The sequence below is a fragment of the Felis catus genome, chromosome B2, assembly GCF_018350175.1.
Source record: "Felis catus isolate Fca126 chromosome B2, F.catus_Fca126_mat1.0, whole genome shotgun sequence".
NCBI lineage: Eukaryota > Metazoa > Chordata > Mammalia > Carnivora > Felidae > Felis > Felis catus.
The window spans coordinates 36,504,516-36,528,336 of NC_058372.1; the positions used below are offsets into that span (position 1 = coordinate 36,504,516).

General features: G+C 39.9%; 1 protein-coding gene across 6 annotated transcripts in view; it reads left to right on the plus strand.

The window, feature by feature from the left end:
* The window catches only part of ZFAND3 (zinc finger AN1-type containing 3), a 324,282-nt gene that overhangs the window by 274,752 nt on the left and 25,709 nt on the right, over positions 1-23,821 (plus strand). For all 6 annotated transcript variants that reach the window (XM_045057477.1, XM_045057478.1, XM_023253933.2 and 3 more), the window contains one exon: positions 18,840-19,007. In XM_045057477.1, the coding sequence (XP_044913412.1) occupies positions 18,840-19,007 (168 nt within the window). The remainder of the gene's footprint in view (positions 1-18,839; positions 19,008-23,821) is intronic.

Consider the following 23,821-nt stretch of genomic DNA (forward strand, 5'->3'; position numbering starts at 1 on the left):
TCCTGGAGCAGTCTTACCAGAGGAGCATGATAGAACAGCCACAAAGCTGCATTATAAATCATCCAAGCCTCGCGATGATACTGCCCATTAAGGAGACTCTTTTTTTTGCCCCGCTCAGTTCCTGGCTGTACTAATAGAACAGCGCATCAAGCAAGGCTGTAAATAAAAGTTATTACCTAATAGGTGGGTACCGAAGTGGAACGGACGGAGCTGAGGCATGGAGGCCTTATTACTGCTCATCAGCAATTATAAACAGGATAAAGTGTCTGGGACTTGCGCTGATGCAGCGAGGGCTAATAGAGGCTGGGAATGACACTAGCCATGATAGGGTGATGTATGCTGATGGGTTTTTACTGCCTCATCGTGCTGCTTGCTTCCAAGACAAGTTGTGTTATCCGTTTTCCTTCTTGCTCATCTATCTGAAGAGACAGTCCCATTGCCTGTTCTGTCATCAGGTGGGCTGGCATGTATTCCTCACACCTGTGTCTGCTTCTAAGGCACCCCCCCTTATGAATCTTAAGAAATATTTCATAATCATGGCCGATTAAAGCTATAATCTTATTGTATTGCCTGCTGTCATGGTTATAGATCATACCTTCAGAAGTGGTTGCTTATGTGTAATATAGGACCAGCTGAGAGATACTGTAGTCACTCAGCCAGTCCAGTACATTATTAAAGGACCACTATGACAGTCCAGTAGTAAATTCTGTAGGAACATGCAAAAGAAGTGATAGGCATGCATCTTGCCCCTGGCAGCTTATGCTATAAAGAGACAAGAATGGTCTGGACTATAAATAAGTCCAGAAACAAACACAACTAATTCCATTTTTGAGAGCAAGAAATATAACTAATGTTTATTTTCTAAAGTGAGCACAGGGAGGATTAATTATGTTAATTATTACAAACAAATATAATACTAATATATTTTTTAAAAGGATTATCTTCCTGATGAAATGCTTAAAATTTAGTTCCTTAGAGCCAGTAGGAATGATAAGGGGACACTGGAAGGTGGAGGCAAAGTCTAGCAGTAGGACTTTGCTTTCCAGTGAATGGAAGACAGCAAGTATGACTTGGCAATGCTTTTGAGTAGCAGATAAGCACCTAATACTTGGGAAAATTGAGATACACCTCTATTCTGTTCAGCTCTGATCACTCAACTTCACTAAATCACAGTAATTAGACCTTTGGGATAGGAGAAATGTGTAGCATAGCTACAGAGGAATGCTTTGAAAAGGGCTTACCAGTTTGATCCAGGAGTTTATGGGCATTCTGGTAGTTCATTTGCCACTTGTGCCTTTAAATGAATACACCTCTTTATGTATTACCTTGAAAACTAACTTATCAGGAGACTTCCTGCTGTTGGAAAAATTGTGGTTTTTCTGTGGAGCTCTTTGATGCCTTAAGTTATGCATAGGTTTGGCTCATTTTTAAGAATGTGGATATATGATAATATTACAAACCTGATAAACTAAATTAATGTTACAGTCTATAAAGTGTCTTGCCACTGGGCTAATGTGGATAGGTTTTTCCTTTTGTGTATAGAGTAATAATTTGACTTACCAATTCCTCCTTATCCCATTTTTTCAAGGTGTTTTGTGGGTAGTGGTCAGTGGATAGAGGAAGAGAGATAAATTTGAGAAAAATGTTTTAAAATAATAATAGGACTTAATGGCTGATTAGAGTTGGCTCAAGAAAGAATGCAGAGTTGAAAAATTGGGGATCTGAGGGAAGAAAGATAATGGTTGATGTCAGGGAAAGAGTGAGAGGAAAAACTGGTTGAAACTATTTTCAGTTTCTGATGAGCTAAATTTTAGGTTATTGTGGATAGTCCTATAGAAAATTATAAATACAGGCCTAGTTTGGAAATCATTGATCTAGAAGCAATGATTAAGAGTGTGAAAGTGGGTAAGAGAGTGACTTATAGAAGAATGAGGGGCTGCTAAGGACTGTACTTGGGGGGCTGGGAAAGAGAAGAAGAAACCAGTGAGTTAAGCTAAAGAAAGGAGCAAACCAAACACAGGATCTTGAAAGATGTAAGAGAAGAGGGGCCAGGAGATATGAGGACTCAGGAAATTGTTGCCTGTGGCTATCAGAATATCATTGGGAAACATAAAAGAAGTTAGTGTGTCATGGTGGGAAACCAAAGCCTGATGAGCAGTCATTAAAGAGGTTCTTGATAACAAGAAAATAGGGGCAGCAGACAGAAGGCGTTCAGTTAAGGAGTTAGGTGAGACATTAAAAACCTGTAAGTAGTGGTGGTTGGAGAAGGAATGGAGTTAGGCATTTCTTAACATGGAGGTGGTTAAGATAGGGAAATATTTTGCCCTTGTTAAGCTACAAAGGAAGGGATGATCCAACAATCACACTACCCAGTATTTACCCAGAGAATACAAGAAGGCTAACTCAAAGGGATACATATACCCTTATGTTTATTGCAACATTATTTACAATAGCCAAATTATGGAAGCAGCCCAGGTGTCCATCGATTGATGAGTGGATAAAGAAGATGTGGTATATGTATACAATGGAATATTACTCAGCCATAAAAAAGAGTGAAATCTTGCCATTTGCAACAAACAACATGGATCGGGCTAGAGAGTATAATGCAAAACACAACACATCAGAGAAAGTCACATACCATATGATTTCACTCCTATGCAGAGTTTAAGAAACAAAATGAACAACCAAAGGAAAAAAAATTACATAGAGAAAGAGAAGGGAGAGAGAAAGACAAAGACAAATAAAAAACAGACTCTTAACTATAGAGAGCAAACTGATGGTTACCAAAGGGGATGTGGGTGGGAAGATGGGGGAAACAGGTGATGGGGATTAAGGAAGGCACTTGTGATGAGCAGGTGATGTTCTGGAACTGTTTGAATTACTGTATTGTACACTTGACACTAATGTAAGACTGTATGTCCATGAAGTGGAATTAAAATTAAAACTTTTAAAAAAAGATAACAAAGGAAAGGTACACAGGAAGGAAAAAGAATAGAAAATATTACAGGAGAAATAGAAGAGATACACAAAGAAGATTTTTTAGACACAAAAACTCAGAAGCATTAGTTGCCTCTAGTAGAGTGAGGCATGAGGAAAGAGGTATAGATATAGATAAATAGGTTTTCTTTTTTTAATGTATAGACAGCTTGGGTACATCTCGTCCCCTACATTTACTGAGAACCACAACTTTCTGTTTGAAGCTAGAACCTTTTTTCTTCCACCTTCCACTGGTGACTAAATCAGAAATCACAGTCCTGACTTTGCAGGTAACTTTTATTTTGAGGGCTAAACACTTTTTCTTCTGACCCTCCCCAGACCCAACTGAAATAAAGGCACAAAAATAATGGTAATGAAGACTGAACCCACTATAATAAATATAATTGTGTGTGTTTAACATAATCAACAAAAGATTTTAAACAAATTTCTAGCCATTGTAATGGGAATGGGTGGAGGCTGAAACTTCATTGATTGCAGGGGTGACAGCCACTGGTGTGCAAAGAAAGTCTTAAGCAGGGTGAGAAGCAGGGCAGAAAATGGGGGATCCACTGAAGGTGTATTTGTAGGATGTGGTGGTTGACGAGGTGGGCTCTAGAGGCAGACTATGTGGGTTCCCATTCCAGTTTCCCAACCACAGGAAGAACTGTTGGACCTCTCTGTGAGCCTCCATTTTCTCCTTTGTAAAAATGACAGATTGAACTGTAGAGTTGTTGTGAGGGAAATGAGATAATGCATTTAAAGCACCTGACATAGTGCCTGATAAATGCTTAGTAGGTAGTAGAGATAAGATCAGAAGGTACCTGATGATGAAAGGAGATGGAGGAGAAACTTGAAGGAGGAAAGTAAGAAAGAACTCCCAACTCCAGTAGTCCGGTTAGAAAAAGACATGGAATCGGAAACTGGTAATGAGGACCCAAAGCCAAACAGATGGAGAGTAGAGGTCAGTGAGGTCAAGGGAAGAGGGGAGAGCCATTAGCAGCCCCTATTTGAATGGGTGAGGGCTGTGAATGACAGGAAGCCCAGAAAACTCTTTCTTAAGAAAACTGGACATCAGAATTGGGAAAATCAAACTTCTTTTTTGTTCTGTTTTATTTCTGGGCCTAGTTTTAAAAGTAAAATTTTAATATTGTGTGTATTGGTAGAAAGTAATCCTTACAGTGATTTCACAAGTTTGACTTCAAGAAGAAAAAAAAAAAGAAAGACATTTCTACATCCTGAACTCTTCTCTAAGCTTTTATATTATAATTGAGAACTCCTTTTCTTTCTGGAGCAAATCTCAATTTAGGAGCCACAGAAGGTTGATAGTTTTCTTGTGGTTAAAATCTTGATGAAAAAGGCTGGCTGTTACATTTAGACCAACAACATGAGAGAACTTTAGCCAATAAATTCACTTCTTTATGATTAAAAATCAGACAGTTTAACCTTGGAAACATTTTTGTCACGGGGGACTTCATATTGTGATTAGTTATCTGAACAACCAAGTGCCTCTGTGGGCTCAAGTTAACCAGCCTCCCACTACATATGTATAATTATTTTTAGTGCATACACACACACTGCTATAAAAGCTTATTTGGCCTTATGCTCCCCGCCGTTCTGAATTCTCTGTTTCATTACCAGTATCCACCTACAGAGTTTCAGAAAACCATTCCCAAGTAGCAGAACCACAACTCTGAATTTTAAATAAACCACATCTCTATTAGCTCAGTGGACAGGGGAATTAGTTGCATGCTATGCATTGCCCACATCCATCCACCCCATCAAAACTTATTAAAAATGTATATACATATATAAGCAAGAAAATGGGGCATTTAACTCAGACTGTGTTAATTTCTGTGTTACTTTAGCAAGGGATAAAGAAAGACAATACAACAGACAGTCTTTTAAGATTTTTACCTTGAATATGGGCCAGTATTTACTTGAAAAAATATATTGAGCACTGCTTTTTTTTTTTTTTGACAGAATGTTGAACAACTCTTTTCCAAAGATGTTGTTACATTACAGCTTGAGTTATATGTCCAAATATGCAGGATGACTTTTAAAAGAAAGTTGGGCTGGGAAGGGAATATGTGTAGTACTGATATGAATGGGAGGTGTTAGCTGCAGCAAAGTCTGTTTTTCAACTTGGCATTAACTGATAGTTCCTGTAAGTGACAAGGATTCAGATCTCCTTTTTCTTTGGCCTCCTGTTGATAAATCCGTTTCTAGAAGATTTTAATCTTAAGTCTTGGTCATCATCCTTCCTGGAATAGCAGTTGCAGTAATTCATGCAATTAAAAATGGGTCCTTACTGGGATTGGAGGAAGTATAGATTAAGGAAGTGATATGTAAAAGTCTGTGACTGATCATTAAAGTGTACTTAACAGATAAGTGTTGACTTCACTACAAACCTGGAGAAGCATAAGCGTTGACATTACTGTTGATTACCTGCTACAACCATCTTGCCATGCACTTTCCTATCAGACCTAAGCAGTGTCAACATCTGGGAAAGAATTTAGCAGACACTCTAGCCAGTATGCAAGTATGGCTACCCTGGAATATAGGTGTTTTGGGTTTTTTTTACACAATTTCAGATTTACAGAAAAGTTACAAGAAAGTCAAATTCTCACTTTATTGTGCCCCCACCTCCCCATTCCCCAGATTTAACATTTTACCATATGGGCTTTTTCTACCCTCCCCCCTATTGACCTCGTGTGTGTGTGTGTGTGTGTGTGTGTGTGTGTGTGTGTGTGTGTGTGTTCGTTCCATATCCCTAACCATTTGAGTAAGGTGCCTTTATTATGCTAAAATCTTCAGTGTGTAATTCTTAAAATCAAGGTATACATAGCCACAGTACAGTTTGCAAAATTGTGAAGTAAACATTGATGTAATATATAATTGATTTTCTAGCATGGACATTATGATCAATAATCTTTCAGTGAAGAGTGGCTGATGAACAAAGTCAATTGAATTGAGGTTAAAATGTTAGGCACTTGATCCTCTCATGTTTCAAATATGGGATAAAGACAATTTTCATAATAATTTTATGCAGACTTCTTTACCTCTAATTTTCCAGCAACTTGTTTTACAAATGAGATTATTTCTTTTTGCTTCATAAGCCACTTTCTTAAGGCAGCTTTCTTCATCCCTCTACATACTTGGTAGGACGTGCATCAGCCCTGATACAACCCCGAGTAATGAATACCTAATGGTACTCGTTCAGGAAAATAAATAGACAAAGCTTTCTCTGGGCAAGCTTTGTCATCATATGTTGTGTTCTAACTTTAGGTTCAATTAGCCTCACATCAGAAAGAGTAACAGTGAGGCACAGAAGTATTTATTCATAAACTTAAGGATTTACTCTGGGAGCAGTGAGTCAAAAGACTAGATCTTGGGTGGAAGAAACTAAATGATAGGTAAGAGAGGAGCTGAATTAGGCTGATGCTGAATTAGAAACAAAAATGGTTTAAAAACAAATCAGCTATTTAATTTTAGCATCTACTTATACATTCAAGCTGATTTTTTTAAATAACGTAATATAAATGTTCAAATATTTTTTTTCCCCTTACATTAAACCTGGACCACAGCCCACAAAATGACTGTCTCTCATTGCGAGATCATCATCATTAAGGACTTATTCCCTGTTACAGAGATATTCTTTGTTGTTGTTGTTGTTGTTGTTGTTGTTGTTGTTGTTGTTGAGCACCAGTGGAGTACTAAATATGTCACTTCTGCCCCTGCCCCTAGAGACTTGCATTATTAGCCAGATGGGCAAAACAGTTGGAAAATTAAGAACACTTTGGGGAGGGTAGTTAAGCTTCAGAGGAGTGAGATGATGAGCATAGGAATGTTTGACTTTTTGTATGTTTGGGTTTTTTTTAAGAAAAAGTAAAAAAAATTGAATTAGTGTCTTATTCTTTCCCCTTTTCCCCACCCTACCCCCATACTCAGTGTTTTTCCAAAAAGAACAGCTATTTTCAGTCTTCTGAAAAAAGACTCATGACATAAGTCATCCGTGCTTTGGAGACCGAATATGGGGGGGTCCGTTATTACATTATTACTTGAAGACTCCTGACCTGTCCCTTCCCACTAGGCCTCTTCGTATATGATCAACAGTAGAAAGATGCCTGTAGTCACATTACTGTCCAGTTTTGCTCTGAACAGTTGTCTACAGTTAACCCTTGAAAAACACAGGGGTTGGGGCACTGTCCCCGCGTCTCCCTGCACAGTTGACAATCCACATATAACTTTTTAATCCCCCAAAACTTGACTAATAGCCTGCTATTGACCAGAAGAAGCTGTGCCAATAATATAAACAGTCTATTGATAATATATTTTGTATATGTATTAAATACTATATTCTTACAACAAAGCTAGAGAAAAGAAAATGTTATTAAGAAAATCATAAGGAAAAAGTACATTTACATTACTGTACTGTATCCAAAAAAATCTGCATATTAGTAGACCCACTTTAAAGTAGTTTAACTTGTGTTAAGGGTCAACTGTAGTTTTTTAAGGTATAATTTGAAAACTTCTAGGCTTCATATAACTGCAGAGTAAATAGAAGACTTAATCTGTATTTTTAGGCAGTTTAACTTCTAAATGAGTGTTCTAGGAAACGATGAAAACAGTATGCCTGCCTTACACATAGTTGTAGGATGGTAAATCTGGATATATAGATAATTCACGGATTCTCTCAAATTTCCTTTCTTTGGATAAATGAAAATAAACTGTGGCTGATCTTAGTTTTCTAGAAATATTGGAAAAGATAGTAGAACAGAAGTTCAAGACCAGTCTTAGCACTTTGAGAGTCTTAAAACCCTCATGGTAATGGACCTAGATTTGTGGTCAAGAAACAGAAGTTAGGGGACTTGGGCATGTGACCTTTTGAGAGGTCTATCTTTCTCATGGGTTTCTTAATCTTGCTTCTCTCTCTGTCTAACCTTAATAGTGTTAACCTTATTCTGTACTCTGTTGATGCTCTAATGTAATATTTTTAAAAAATCAATGCTTTGTAATGTTGTTGAACTCTAAAATTCCCAAGCACGTTATAAGAAGGAAAGATTATATACTGCGGGTAATTTGTCAGTTAAAATAAGTAACTGAAAAATCTGTGGGGAAAAGTAATATGGTTTAGATGGGCAGGCAGGACAGGTGTTGCTGATGGAGAAGCTAAAACAAGGAAGTGGTACCAGGCCAGTATCAGCTACAAAGGAAGACTGCTGTGTTGCTGGTGTGACAGGCTAGGCTCCACTGACCAAGTGGCGCCTCTGTAGACTGTAGCTCCTGGGGATACCCTTTAAGTAAATAGTGCAGTAGGAATGGCATTTAACAAACAAGGATGGTGGCTGCGGTTTTTGCTGTGAACCCAGGAGTGGTTTATGGGCTACCCACCCTCATCAGTGCCTTTTTAAAGAGACCTGGTGTATGACCTGTAGGAAGGAGTCAAGGTGGTGGAGAAGAGGAAGCTTTGACTTCTGGGGCTCATAAAAAGGCAAAAAAGCACGTTTTACTTTTTCTGACCGTTAAAAGAAAGAAAATTTCAAATGAAAATAACTGACTTTTGCTGTTAGGGGCACAGTATTTTTTTATATCATCCTATAATAATCTGTAAAGAAACTTTTGTGGACAGATTCCTGAAAATAACAGAAAATTAAAAATGAAGCTCATTTTGTGTAAACTAAATGCTGTAAGTCTAGTCCACAGAAATTCGGAAAGTTTGCGGGAATGGGAAGAAAATGGTAGGAGTTAAGTCTTTTTTTTTTTTTTTAAAGTTTGCTTATTTATTTTGAGAATGTGTGCAGCATGGGGGGGGGGGGGGGGCGCAGAGAGGGAGTGAAAGAGAAAATCCCAAGCAGGCTTCATACTGTCAGCATGGAGTCCAAGGTGGAACTCTGCTCACAAATTGCGAGATCATGACCTGAGCCGAAATCAGGAATCAGGTGCTTAACTGACTGAGCCTCCCAGGTGCCCCAGGAGTAAGTCTTTTAAATCATATTCTAAGAGCAGAAGACAAGTAGGATTATTCAGCAGAGATGTATTTTAGAGAAATTGTACCATTTTATTTGGGTAAGAAGATTCTAAGTGGAACCGAAAGGGTCTCTTGTTTTCCTTCCCATACTTTGCTTAGGATCTGCTTCCCCCTCACCCCTAGACAGCTGGGTCTTTGTATACATAGGAGGTGGTAGAAACTAGTCTTTGCAGTTAGATATTTTCATGGAAGAGCAGAAGCAGAGTGTTGAAGTGTAATAACCATTGGAGACAGGATAGCTAAGTGGTTAAGAGCAAGGTCTCTAGGACACACACACCCTGGGTTCAAATTCTAACTCTTCTTACCAGCTTTGTGTGATCCTTGGCAATTCACTTAACCCATGCCTCAGTTTCCTCGTCTTAAAATATGGGTAATAATAGCACTCTCCATATAGCCTTGTTACAAAAGCTAAAAGAGCTAATATATGTGCAGTAATTAGTCTTCCCATGGCTTCCTTTTCCCACTGGTTCCCTTCCCACCATTTCAATTACCCACAGTCGGCTGCAGTCCAGAAGCAGATGATTCTACTTCTGACATATCAGAAAGTCAGTAGTAGCCTAAGTCTGCAGCATAATGTCTACATCATTCATCTCCGTTCATCTCCTCATGTAGGTATTTTCCCTGTCACGTTATCTCAAGAAGACAAGGGGTGAGTGCAGTATAATTTTGAGAGAAGGGGCCACATTCACATAACTTACCTTACAGTATATTATTATAGTTGTTCTGTTATTGTTGTTAATCTCTTAACGGTGCCTGATTTATAAATTAAACTTTATCATAAGTATGTTTGTATAGAAAAAACATACATAGAGTTTGGTACTATCTGGTTTCAGTCATCCACAGGTATTCTTGGAACATATCCCCTACAGATAAGAGGGAACTACTGTAAAAGCATTTAGGTGCTGTTACAAAATAAGTGCTTTGTGTTAGTACTTATTATTGCAGTTATTACTGAAGCTTAACTTAAGGAATCTCTTTTATCATATTCACCTACTGTGGTAGTGGCCTTAGAAATGAGCTTGGACAAAATGTTACTATATGATTCTGTTTGTCCATATAAATGACATTCTTGAGATGATAAGAGTATAGAAATGGAGGGCATATTAATGTTTGCCAAGGGTTGGCAGGGATCAAGAGGGGAACGAGGGAGAAGGGTCTGTCTTATAAAAGGGCAACATGAGGGGTCCTTGTGGTGATGGATGTAGTTTGACTATATCCATATGCTATACAGCTTGACTGTATCATTATCAGTGTCCTACTTGTGCTATCAAACTGGAGTTTAGTAAGATGTTACCATTGGAGAAAACTGGGTGAAGAGTACATGAGATTTTTCTGCCTTATTTCTTCTAACTACATGTGAACCTATAATTATCTCAAACTAAAATGATTAATGATAAACAGAAAATGGGCTTGGAAGATTCCTGATAAAAGTTGGCAGTTAAAGCCATGCATGTGTCTGAGCCAGACAGAGGCCAATATTGAGGTTAATAAACATGATGGAAGGAAAAATTTGAACCATTTGGGGCCAAAGAGAGGGGAAAGGTAACAACAGCTTTATTTCCCTAAAACCACTCACTGGTATTCTCCAGTTACCTGTGCTCCTGAGACTGTGAAAGGGTCTATTAGTTGATAGGAAATTTGGTAAAGAGAAGAAGGTAGATGAACAAGCTGTAAGCTATATGCAAATGGTATTGTGAAAAGCAGGCTCCCCAGAAAAGAATTTGGAGATGACAAAAATGAGCAAAAAAATCATCTGTCTGCATATATTTAATATAGTTCTTAAGTTCAAGAGGTACCTTTACTGACCTTTCTGTCTTCTGCTTCTTGATCACCCACCCAAAAGAATTTACCATGTCCACATTTTGTGTTCGTAGCATTCTGTTCATATACTAATATGTCACTGTGCTATAGGTTTATTTGTATATATGTCTGTCTTTCTGGATTGTGGCCTCCTTGAGGGAAGAGATTACTACCATATGCAGATCTGATTTGCCAGTTCAAAGCCCAGTGCCTGGCACATAGTAGGCACTTGAGAAATAATAATATATGGTCTGTTTGTCATGGCCTTGAACAGAGTGGTCATTAATTGACAGGCTTAAATAAAGTAGAGCAAATAAACTGAGAATGTTACTGTACTTTATGAGATTGTGATTATTTTTGCAAATGAACATCCCTGGGCTTTTGCTGTATATTTTTTAATCTGGTGAAATTTTTCCTTAGGTTTAGAATAACGAAGAACTTTAGAGAGTTGAGTGGTTTAGCAATGAAGAGATGTCTTATAGCAATAATTAACAACAGTGTAGTCCGTCATGAGAGGGAGGGCAATCAGGAAAAAGGCCAGGAGGCTATTGGCAAGGAAATAATTGGAGGAATGACTTGTGGCCTGTGGGACCAGCTTTAGTCACAGGGAATGCCATCAGACTATAAGAAATCATGGGCAAAAAAAAAAAAAAAAAAAAAAGAAATCATGGGCTTAAACACTTGGAGCTAGCTCATCTCCTAATGTTTGCCTGAGCATCCGTCCCTTGTCCAGGCATAGATGAACTATATTCTGATGTCCAGTATGTGGCAAGGGTGCAGTAGAACCCGTTAGAGGAAGAACATGCCTCCCCCACTGCAGCGTGCAGTAGGAACTGGGCTGGTTGACTACCCAGTACTTGCTCTTCTTTACCTGCCCTTGCTTGTGCCGGCCCTGCAGCCATGTGGATTTGTCAGGGACTTGCTGCAAGTTTTAATTTCTGGCCCTAAATATGTAACAGAGGAGATGTACAATTAAAAATCCCCTTCCTTATAAGTTAAGTTATGCCATTAAAAGGTAGATAAGTAGGTAAAGAATCTAGAATATGGTATGTTCCACAGGAAAACTAACCAGGACTGTTCAGAAGTTTAGGTCATTTGATGGCAGGAACGAACAAATGAAGGAAAACCAACACTTTGAAGGGCATGCTGTCCTAGATTAAAAGAGACTTAGACATAAGATCCAAATGTAACACATGAAACTTGATTGGACATGCCTTTGAGAACAATGAAGATAATTTGGATATGGACTGAATATGAGATGACACTGGGGAATTATTCTTAATGCTCTTAGGTGTGATATTTTGGTCATGGCAGGAAATGCCCTTATTATTTTAGATGTGTGTGTATGAAGTATTTTGATATGTGCAAATTATTTTCAGATGGTTTTGGGAGGGGGAAAGCGTAAATATGGAGAGGAGAGATAAAACAGTGTGACAGATTATTAACAATTGTTGAATCTGAATGGAATGTGCACAGGTGTTTGTTGTACTCTTTGAATTTTTCTGCGTGTTTGAAATTTTTCAAAATGAAAAGTTGCGTGAGAGCTGAATGTTTTCCTCCTGAAGTTGGAAACAATGCAAGCATGTCCTCTTTCAACACTCCTATTCAGCATTACTCTAGAAGGCCTAGCCAGCACAGTAGGCAAGAAAAAGAAATAAAAAGGCATGCAGAATAGAAAAGTTGAGGGAAAACTCCTTCCTTTGGAACTATTGGGCTCTGGTACCATGATTTTATTTGATTGTTTTATTTCATGGAGAGCTGCTCTCCCCACAGCCCATTAGCTTCTCCTACTTGATCCATTAACAAATTTACAGTCATTTTTTTCTGGTGTCAAGGTGTGCCATGAAAATCAGCATCCACCTTCCTGTCCAGCAGGAATCAGAGGGGAAGATTGGCTTTGGGGAAGTGAGAAATCTGAGCCCAGTCTTTAAAACATGCCTTTGGGACTTGTGGGTGCTCCTCTCCCACTTGGGTACAAATTGTCATGACTTACAACTTCCATGTGTTCAGCTGCTCTTAAAGCTGTCTTCTAACCAAAAAAAGTCCCTATGGAAGCAGTTTTCACAGTGCTATCATGATGACCAAAATGAGGCAGCTAGATGATACAATTACCCCCAAGAAGATTTCTGATGTTTTGTATCTTGTGAGCATTTTGAGGACAGAGACCCCAAATATTCAAGTGCACTCCCAGGACAGTCCGCTTTACCGATCAGCTGCCTCAGGTCTCCCAATCTTGTGTTCTCAACAGGGAGGGAAGAGTCAGAGGTGTGCTTTCAGTCTTGAGGTTGTGATGGAGAAGGAGACCACCCTCAGGTATCTCTAATAGCAAAGGAGAGAGCCAGAAAAAATAACTAGGGGCAGGGGGCGGGGGTAGGAGTGGAACTGGATGAAGAATAGAGAGATTGATGCTTAAGAATGGTACTCCCTGGCAGTTTGAGAACAACTGACCTTTAAAATGGTTATGATATAAAACATAGCATCTTAAGTATATTTCAAGTTACATTCATCTCCATGTCATATATCATATATAAAAGCATTTCCACAAAATTTTAATAATCCATTCCCACCAAAGACTTGAATTTCTTTCTTTGTCCATGTAATAGCTTTGTAACAGGTGTATATTCCCAAATTGTTCTGAGGCCATTAGGACAGTAAGAAGGGAGGGGGAAATCCCAGTTGGACACCATAGGGAAAAATGTTTAATAGGTCCTAAGGAAGTTTTCTCTCCTGAACTCCTTCAGGAGAGGATGAATTTAATCCCTGCATGCACTGAAAGCAAAGCATGAGGAGAAACAGAGAAAGTACCTGTAAAACAGATTTTTAAGGTCCCTTTTATCAGTTTTTCCAGTGAGAATGGTATTTTTCATGGACAGAGGTTTTAGCAGCTTAAGCTCCTTTTAAATGGTCGAAGGAGAGACAGCAGTGATGTGTGAGGTTCATTAATTATTGCTCTTACTGATGTTTGCACAGGCTGTTGGGATCATAAATGTCAATCTGTCAAGAGACTGTGATAGGTTCTAAAAAAACTGATTGAGTGCCTCAAAAGCTGTCATACAGCCTGAGATTAAACAGATTCATCTTTCTTTCTTACAAGTGAGGGAAGGTGTGGGTGAAGTGAATGAGGAAGGCTTCCTTCTCTTTGTTGCCACTTTGCTTCTCCCACTCTCCTGTTCTAAATTGTAGTGTTGGCTTGTACAGAGGGCTAAGAGCCTGCCTGAGACGTCAGAAGGCCACAGTCATGGTTAGCAGCCCCGGGTGTGTGCATGCTGCCAGCTGCACAGTGACGGGAGATTAAGAGAGATTGGGATTCAACTCTGACAGGCCTGACACAATTTATTTGGAAATTTTCAGGAGAGAACATGAGTAATAAAGACAAGAACAGTGACAGTAAGGAACAAATGTGAATTTCTGTCAGAGACAAAACAGAATTTAAAAGAAGTAACTCTGTTTGTTGTCTCAAGCTTTCCAGTTAAACTGTGTTCCTAAATTGAAAGTCTTACCACTGCTTTCTGCAATTGGCTAAGAAATAGTACAATTAGAAGAATTTCTCTTTTCAGAAGATTGTGTGTTTTTAAAATCTCTGTACTTGTTTCTCTGTCACAAATTAAGCAGTAGTTACCATCAAACCTAAGGAGCTGATAGGTAAAATACTTTGTCTTAAGGTTTTCCTTTTTCATGTAATCACATTACGATTCTTGATCAACCTTTCCTGCAACTTAGAAAATCTGATGTGATATCTTTCTCATTCTGTTAAACATAGGCAGAGGAAGAGGGGATCTGGTGAGTACCAAGAACTGTGAACCCAGCATGGGAGTGTGGCAGCTCTTGCGTGGGTACATGCAGATTGGATTATGTTCTCGAGAAAAAGCATACTGGAAAAAATGTGCTTTGTTGGCCCTTTATATGAAGGACCTTAATTAGAAGTCACTCTTAACTCCTGGGGTGGAAACAGTTTCTAGCTTGCCACTACAGCTCCTCCTGCTGCTAATGAGCATGCTCCTTGCAAGGACGTGTTTCTTCTGACAGTTAAAGCTGCATGTAAGAGTTATTTCTGTTCACCTTTCTCTCTGCCTTTAACCCTTACTGCCCAAGTTCAGATTGTGCAAGTAGAGTGTTGGGTGTTTTCCGTCATTGTCGAGGAAGTTAAAGATGTCTCAAAGTAACAGGAACGAAATTTTCGAGCAAAAAGTAAATAATCAGAGTTTAATTTATTCAAATATGGACAGTAGATGGGGGTTCCTTTAGTGTTGACCACATTTGGATCTTTTCTGTTAGTCCTTTTTTAATTGACATAAAATTTATAATTGAATAGTTGAATTATTTAGTTCATTATTAAGCAATTAGAATCCTGCCCTGGACATCTGTTTCTCTTATTTAGGCAACTCACCCCATGGCACAAAGTTTCATTAAGTAATTAGCAGAGGAGATGTAAATTTCTTATGCAGACATGATGATGATCTTGTAGACTGCTATTTATTTCATTAGCTACTAATTAAAACACTAAGTTGACTTGTGAAAAAATGTCAAAGAATGGTTTGCTTTGCCAAGAAGTTATATATAACACTGTCACCTTCCTGGATGACAGCATGTGGAGGGTGGTAAACAGTTTAAGAAAGTTTTTCTCCCTCCTTCTTTCTGGCAGGGATCATTAGAGGGCACAGGGATTCCTTTCCATCTAATAGACCATTAGAGTGAAGATTAAGTGGGCATATTCCAGAACATAAAAGTCATGGATTTCTTAGTGTCTCAGAACAGTTCCTTGATCCTAAAACACACACACACACACACACACACACACACACACACACACACACACACACACATATATATATATATTCTGGTAAACTTTTCATCTGTGTTGGTTTAGAATCATTGAGGACTGCTTCTCGTGGTTCAAACTTTATATACATGGATGCCTTTTGTCTTAGACTTGCACAGATGCCCAGACATTGACTCTTAGAGGACTGACTAGGGCTGAGTGGTGCTCTTTTAGGATGGCCAAGGCAGTGCAGCCAGAAGTGGTCGGCAGCATCAGAAAAGCCGATTGGGACCTATAATTTCTGCAACATCCCATGCCTCCTGCTTACCCGAACAAATAACCAAGTAGTCTTTATATAAAATGTGGAATGGGGAAAGGAAAGTTTCAGCATGAGATCATGCAAACTTACTCCTTAGTTTTGCTATTGAATGCTTGCTGGTCAGACAAGATAGGGAATCAGAGGAAAAGACAGGCCTCCAACTTTTGAGAGTCCCATCAGGTGGGTTGTTTGGTAATGGCCAACTGATGATTATATAAATGTGAATTCCATTTCCCATTCTTGAGAATCATATGTTAAAAAAGTATTACCTATCACTCCCTTGCTTATCTGCGCATACTTAGCCGTGGACAGCATTGCCATGCTAAAAGACAAAATGTCTTCTCCTTGTAGCAAAGGTTTGCTTTAGAAATGGAGACGTATGTAGATAGCATGTTTGACAGTTTGGGACAGTGTCATGTGGAAAACACTTTTGAATGTGAACTCTGCATTTCTAGACACAGGCTTGGTTCTGTCAGATAGCAGTGTGAATGAAAGAGGGTTAGGGTCTAAGCAGTCCTCTTTTACATTAGAGATGTGCTGGCATCATGTCAGAGCCCTCTGGATTTTAACAATATTAATAATGCAAAGGCATCAATAGCCTCCATTTCTTGTATGGGCTCCTTTCTCTCTCTTTCCCCACCTCATGCCCAGCGTTGGGAGATAAGTTCTCATAAGGATGCTTCATATTTAGGACCTTGTCTCAGAACAAGCACCGTTTTTTTTGTTATGACTCTTACTCTAGAATTTTCTCTTCTTGTTACAAAAAAAAAAAAAAAAGTATCTCTAAATAGGGTTATTAATACAAATTGTGCCATTGCTGGTTTGTGAAAAAGGACCCCCAGGAGAGCACTGCGGCTCATAGGAGGTGAATTCCTTTTGGCTGGCTGCTTTGTAATGATTTACATTTAGATTGTTGCTTGTTGCTGTTGTAGGGGAAGGGGCTCTGTCTGTGGCTGCCTCAGTCATCACACCAATTGGGTTTGGACAGCTTCGCTCAGCAGAGCTGGGAAATAGGCTGAACTTGCTTTCAATTGTTTTCATCAAAGACCTTGTTTAGTTGGTTTGTATTGGGGGAAAATGTCATGTAGGACTGGAAGAACTAAATGAGATGAAAAATGAAGTTTACAATTGCTAAGAATGGTGCGTGCCTTCCATAAGTCAGTGCACAGTGTGGTGGGCTGAGGAGGGTGGGGCAGTGAGCGCTCTCCCGTGAAGTGCAGCGTCTTCACACAGAGGGAGGCTGGGGAAAAAGGTACAGACAGCCTCCACTGAAATACGTCCAGCAGTCTGCTGCTTCTCACTAGGTCCACTTTAAATAGAAAATCCAACTGCCTAGGACAAGATTCATTCATTTAAGAAATATTTATTGAGTTGTAGGCATGGAAGGCAGATTATGAACAATGCAGGTGAAACCTCCTGCCTTCCAGGAATTTACATCCTCCTAGAGGATTATACTAAAAGGCATAGTGCTATGGAGGAGTAAAAGGCAGGAGTTGGGAGGAGAGGAAGTGCTTGGGAAGGGGGATAAGAGTGGTTTAGATAGGGTGAACAGGGAAGAAGACATCATTGAAAATGTGACTTAAAAGACTTAAAAGAGGTGAGATCCCATGTAGATCTGGGAGAAGAGTGTTTTAGGAGAAGGTGTAAAGGCCCTGAGGTAGGAGACAATAAGGAGGCTACTGTGGATGGAGTAAAGGGAGAGAGCAGCAGATGAGGTGATAGAGCAGAGAGGAGGGCAAATCATGCAGGTGCTTGTGAGGGCGGTCGTAAGTGTTTGAACTTTTACTCTGGGAAGGGGAGCTTTAGAAAGGTTTTGAAGAAGGAAGCGACATGATTCTAACTCGATTTTTAAAACGATCACTTGGCTGTGGAGAACAGACTGTAGGAGCTTAGGGGTGGGCAGGAGGCCAGTTAAAAAGCTATTATACTAAGCTGGATGTGAGATGGTAATAGCTTGGACCAGTGTGGTGTTGGTGGAAGGGTGAGAAGTGGTGGGATCTGGATGTGTTTTGAAGAAAATCGTTTAGGAGACTGTGTTCCAGAGATGGTTTAGCACAAACCCCTTTAGAACCTTGGCAAGAGGTGCATCTTCAGTTTGCAGTGGAGCAAGTCCAAGAATACAGAGTTCCCAAGTGCTCCCCTTTCTTTTGAAGGCAAGAGTTATTCGCAGCCTGCCTATGACAAGAACTTTATTTCATTTTAGTTACTTTATTAAGGTTCCACAGAACACAAGTTGTCATACAGCATACCTCCCTCCACCTGCCAATTTGGCACCAACGTTGAGGGTTGTGGTGCAAAGTGCTGCTTCGGTAGCCTCCACAGTGGAGGCCGTGGGATAGCCTGCTTGTGAATAAACAAGGATACTCCTTCACTCTGAATACAGTTGAAATAATTTTCAGCATCAGAACCTGATTCTTGTGTGTTTTGTTACATTTAGGACTAGAAACAGGAGTGTTTTTACTAGAAAAGATTATGGATCACCCATCAAACAGTGGCATTGGGTATAGAATTGTGCTATCTATGGTGATAGAAAGAAATATTAGATATAGTCTCTTCTGTAATGAATTACAATCTACTTGAGGCCAAATATCTAAGAAGCAGTAAATAACCAGTACAAGCAGTAAGGCCCAGAGATGGGGTACAGAGAAAGAGAGGATCCCAGTTTGGATGGTCTCCTCAGAGAAACAGCTGTTTTTAAAAACAACAGCATCAGACTGATTTTTGTTAAGTAACCCTGCTTTCCTCTCCTAGCTCAGGCCTCGCTTATTAGAAGTCTGCCCCGAAGGTACATTCTTGTCACAATCTGTGCAGTATAAACCAGGCCAGGCAGAACTGGCTCTTGCTCACAGAGGTCCAGTTCCTGGAAAAGGGCAGCAGAAGGCCTGGCAGTACATTAATTAGCTGTGCTTGCCGGGCCAGGCACTAACCCTGACCCCTAAATGTGTTGTTTTGGTCAGATTCACAGTCTGAGAATGAGGCTTCGCCAGTGAAACGGGCACGACTACTGGAGAACACCGAACGACCTGAGGAAACCAGCCGGTCTAAACAGAAGAGTCGACGTCGGTGCTTCCAGTGTCAGACCAAACTGGAGCTGGTGCAGCAGGAATTGGGATCATGCCGCTGTGGTAAGCATCTCCCCCAGTGGCATGATGGAGACTGGTCCTTGACACCCTGGCATAGCTTTGGAAATTATTCCTAAGAGGCTGAAGCCCTTCGTTCTTCTCCTGAGTACTTCCCTGCAAGCTACTGGTTTGGAGATTCATAAAGCAGGAGCAGAGAAGTCTTACTTCTTTTTTTTTTTTTTTAATTTTTTTTTTTAACGTTTATTTATTTTTGAGACAGAGAGAGACAAAGCATGAAAGGGGGAGGGTCAGAGAGAGGGAGACACAGAATCTGAAACAGGCTCCAGGCTCTGAGCTGTCAGCACAGAGCCCGACGCGGGGCTTGAACTCACGGACCGCGAGATCATGACCTGAGCCGAAGTTGGCCGCCCAACTGACTGAGCCACCCAGGCACCCCGAGAAGTCTTACTTCTAAACGCCCTTTATTTCCTCTCACACGTAAAAACAAGGCACAAACATTCCCACTCTTAAATTTATCTCGTTAGAGTTGCATTGTCACTGCTTACTGATTCCAACTTCTCCCCACTACATATTACTCTAGTTCCTATTCATTGATGACTTACTTAGAAATTAACCAAACCAGTGACATTCTGAGATATGTACCATAAAATTCAGTTATTCATTTTGAATGAACATCTTACTACGTATAATAAATGGAAACTCTTTCCCCCCATACCCCTTTTAAATTAAAGTTTGGTTGGAACATTTTCTTTGAATCATAATTCATTGTCAGTTAACCCCTTGAAGTAGCTTTAAAGTAACATTTTCTTCTGTATTATCCAGTGTTATACTAGCTCTTAGAATTGCTGTACAGGGATGTATTTTGAAAACCTTCATGACTACCCACAACGGAACACAACTTAGACCAATTCTTTCTCTCCCTTTGACCACGTACGTGATGTCACAGAGAAGCAGAATTGTGTAGCTGCATTATTTAGGCTGACTTACAGATTTCCTGTTCCTGTTTTTATTTCCTGATTTAAAGCTTTGTTTTATAAAATTGTTCTATGGGACAAGAGCTGTCATCAGGCAGACTTGGAGACCTGGCTCTTGCCTCTGAGTATCTTGTATTCTTTGCCCTAAGGAGTGAGATTTAGAAGCCTCCCTTCTCCTCTGCGATAGCCATAGATACCCTACAAGTACTGATGCTGGCAGGCAGGACTAGATGGTTCTCTCAGCAGTTAGAAAATTACAGTTACTCATAGTCCTTCATCTTCTGAAGAGGCAGCCATTGCTTCCCTGTGCCTCAGTTATTTACCCTGTTGGAAATCAAAAGGAAAGGAGGGGTACCAGCTTCTCACGGAAACAAAGTCAGAACTCCTGTTGTTATCAAGACCAGGAATCTGTTTGTTGCACGCTCTGGTGTGTGGTACTCAATGAGGTTGGAAGTGTATGCTCAACTGCAGAAACAGACACCAGCATGGGAAGTCCAGGTGTCACTGGATGAGTTTTTATTTTTTTAGCTTGGCATTTACTTTCCTATTAAACACTTGTGTGAAAGTGTAAAGAAGAGAGATAGGAGAAAAGGTGAAGAGGAGAGGCTGTCAGCAGAGTTTTCAGGCTTCAGTTGTGTTCATGTAGAACTCCAGAAGAGCCCAGAACCTTATTCTTAGACTGCATCTTCAGCAACCCTGCCACGTGATTTTAAATCCATAGTGAAACAGGGAAGGAATACTGTGGTTAGCCAGAGCGGACTCTGGTGCATGGTGGCTAACCACCTTCGCCTGTATTGAAGGGTTTGTCCAGTGTTTGGTGGTCTGCAGATTCTTAGCTTTGGTCTTCACATGAACTTTTGTGGGGGCAGGGGTTCAGTACTTCAGTCTGTTATCAGTGTTGTGAAGCCCACCTGACTGTTTTGCCTATTGCTTTTATAACACATGCTCTTGGTTATTCCTAAATTAGAATCATGAGATTTTCCTGTACCTTATGTTCTTGTTTCCTTCTTGAAAGCAACTGAATCCTGGGTATTACACAGGATTTGCCCTAGTGGATCAAGCAATTGATCCATAAAGTATGCTGTCTTGCCTCTGGCAATGGCTGATACCTCCTGTCCTTGTCAGGCAAGCGGTGAGAATTCACAGTTTAGCACTGAGAGATCCAGAAGTATTGTAACCAGGTCTCCCAGATTTCCTAAGGTCTTAAGCACTCAGCTGAAAAAAATCTAGAAATACATGTTAGATGATTTTACCTGCTCCTGAGTGAAGCCAACTTGACTGTCTTGGTAAATTCTGAGTGCCTGCTGGGTTTACCACAGATATGCATTCTTTTTAAATGATCTAACACATAGTCCCTTGGCTTATGCCCAATTCTGAGGGTCTACTTACAGAGAGATTTGATCTTAATGCTGGGAAAGAAAGCCCTGAGCTTTGTGCACTCCCTCCAGTTGTAGCCTTCCTAGAGAGAGTGGGGAGTTCAGTTTGGCCCACTGAGAGTGTTACACTTACGTGCCCAGAAAAATGACTGAGTCTACTGCCACATTTTGAAAGATAAAGGACAGCAATAGAGCAGTGGGAACATACACCTCTGGGATTGTCTTTGACAAATAGCTCTTGTGTTCTTCCTGCCTGTCTGCTCGGATCTCTCTAGGAAAGGGTGAGTTGTGTAGTTATTTCCTTGAGGATGCATGGGGTGTTGAAGAGACATTGAACTGCCCTGAAAGGTTGGGGGTGGGGGGAGCATGGTAATTTCCTGCTAGAAGTGAAGACTCAGGAAGGTAGTTTGAACTCAAACAGAACACTTCTCCGCTGCAGAAAATCTTTTTCTTAATATATATATTCACAATCTTTTTTTCCATTCCCCTTCCACTCTGTACAGGTTATTAACTGCTGACAAGAAATTCACATCTCATAAATAATGCTTAAGAGCCATTGCTATATAAATTGAATGTGTTATGAATTGTGATGGGCCTTTTTGTAGCATTCGATGCCTAGAGCAGGAAGAACAGAGGATGTCATTTTCATTAATTTCTAATGAGGTGCCAATTAAAGACAGAGAAGACGCTCCAAAGGGAAGAGTGGCCAAGCTCCCCTGAATCCTCCGCCCCGGGGCTGTCATCCAAACACTGCCAGCAAGGCTTCTCTAAAAATTCCATTAAATTACAGTCTCATCGAGAGCACACACAGACATATTCAGCATCCCTTTGATCTTCAAAAGAGCAATTTGTAAGGCGAGTTCTGAGCCTTCTCACATAGGGAACAGCTAGAGGTGATAGGAATTGTTAATTGCCAAGATACTCCATGGGCTTTCAATAAGGAGGTGAATTTTGAAGATGAATTCTTCTCTGCCTTGCTGTGACTAGATAACCTTTAAATCAACAATACCAAAGTAACACCCTTTTCCTGTGAAATCTCTCAGGATGCCAATTAGAAAAGGCATGTGGTGAGGCTGGGATGATGTCCTGCATCCTAGAGCATCTTCAACAGTTTAGCTTCTCAAGATAGAAAACAATTGCATAAAAATGGATTTATTTGTTTCATTTTCTACTCAGTAGGCAAATTGATCAGCTCATTCTCATTACAGGAGTCTTGTCTCTCCAAAGGCCAGCTAGAAGATGTTCTGAAATTTGACCATCCTCATCAGATCTGGGCCACATCACAGCCATGTGAATGCTGTGTTCTCTAAGCAGATCTTGCATGATGCACACAGCGTGGCTTAGTTATTGTTGTGCCTTGCTTCCCAGAACCACAGAATTAATTTTTAAATACCAGTCTAAGAGCTTGCATAAGTTATCACCTGTTTTCAGTTGACAGTGACTTAAACTGTAAGCCGATATGCTCCCTTTTGGGATAACACTGCTTTTACTAACAACCTGAATAATCTGACTTCCATTATTGCTTTCAAAATAAATTTTATATTCACTTTAGAAACTCCATAGTAATGCTTTAGCCCTTTAGTTTATCATCTCCCAAGTGCCTCAGTGGTCATTTTCTGCATTATCATTCACTGTAAAACTAAATTCTTCAAGCATTTATCGAGATACGACAATGCACGAAGCATTTTGCTAGCTTTTGTGGGGAATGTAGGATCTAGAAATATAGAATGTAGGAGCTCTTAGTCTAGGTCCGTGGTTCCAAACTTGAGTGGACATCAGACTCGCATGGAAGGTGTGACAAACACAGATTGCTGATCACCCCCCACCTCCCAGAGGTCTGATTCAGTGGCCTGTGCATGTGTAACGAGGTCCTGGGTCATGTTGCTGCTGGTCTGAGGAACCACTGCTCTAGGCAGTTCTCAGTCCTGGGAAGCTTTTAAAAATAGAATGTCTGGGCCTCACTCTAAATAATTAAATCAGAAAAGGACACCAGCTATTGTTGTAGCTTTTTATTTGGAAATTTAAAGTGTTTTTCTGGGCCATTTGAGAGTAAGCTGCAAACATGGCCTTTTGTCTTTATAAACGTCAATGAATGTTTTCCAAGAATAGGGATATTATTTTATATCCATAGCAGTTATCAATTTTAGTAAATTGATACTGATTCAGTGCTTTTATTAAATCTGCCACCCATATTCTGGTTTTCTCAGTTGATCCAAAAATGTCTCCTGTAAAAGCACTTTTTCCCCCTCCAGTCCAGGATCAAGTATTGCATTTAGTTGTCATGTCTCTTTAGACCCTTTTAACTTGAAACGTTTTTATGGCCTTTGTTTTTAATGATACTGATATTTTTGAAGACTATAGCCCTCCCCCCCTTTTAATAGAACTCTCTTTGTTTCTATTTGGTGTTTGGTGTTTCTTCATGATTAGATTCAGATTACTTATTCCCAGCCTAGTCTCAGACTCCTATTAAGTGATGTGTCTTTCTCAGGATTTTATATTAGGCACA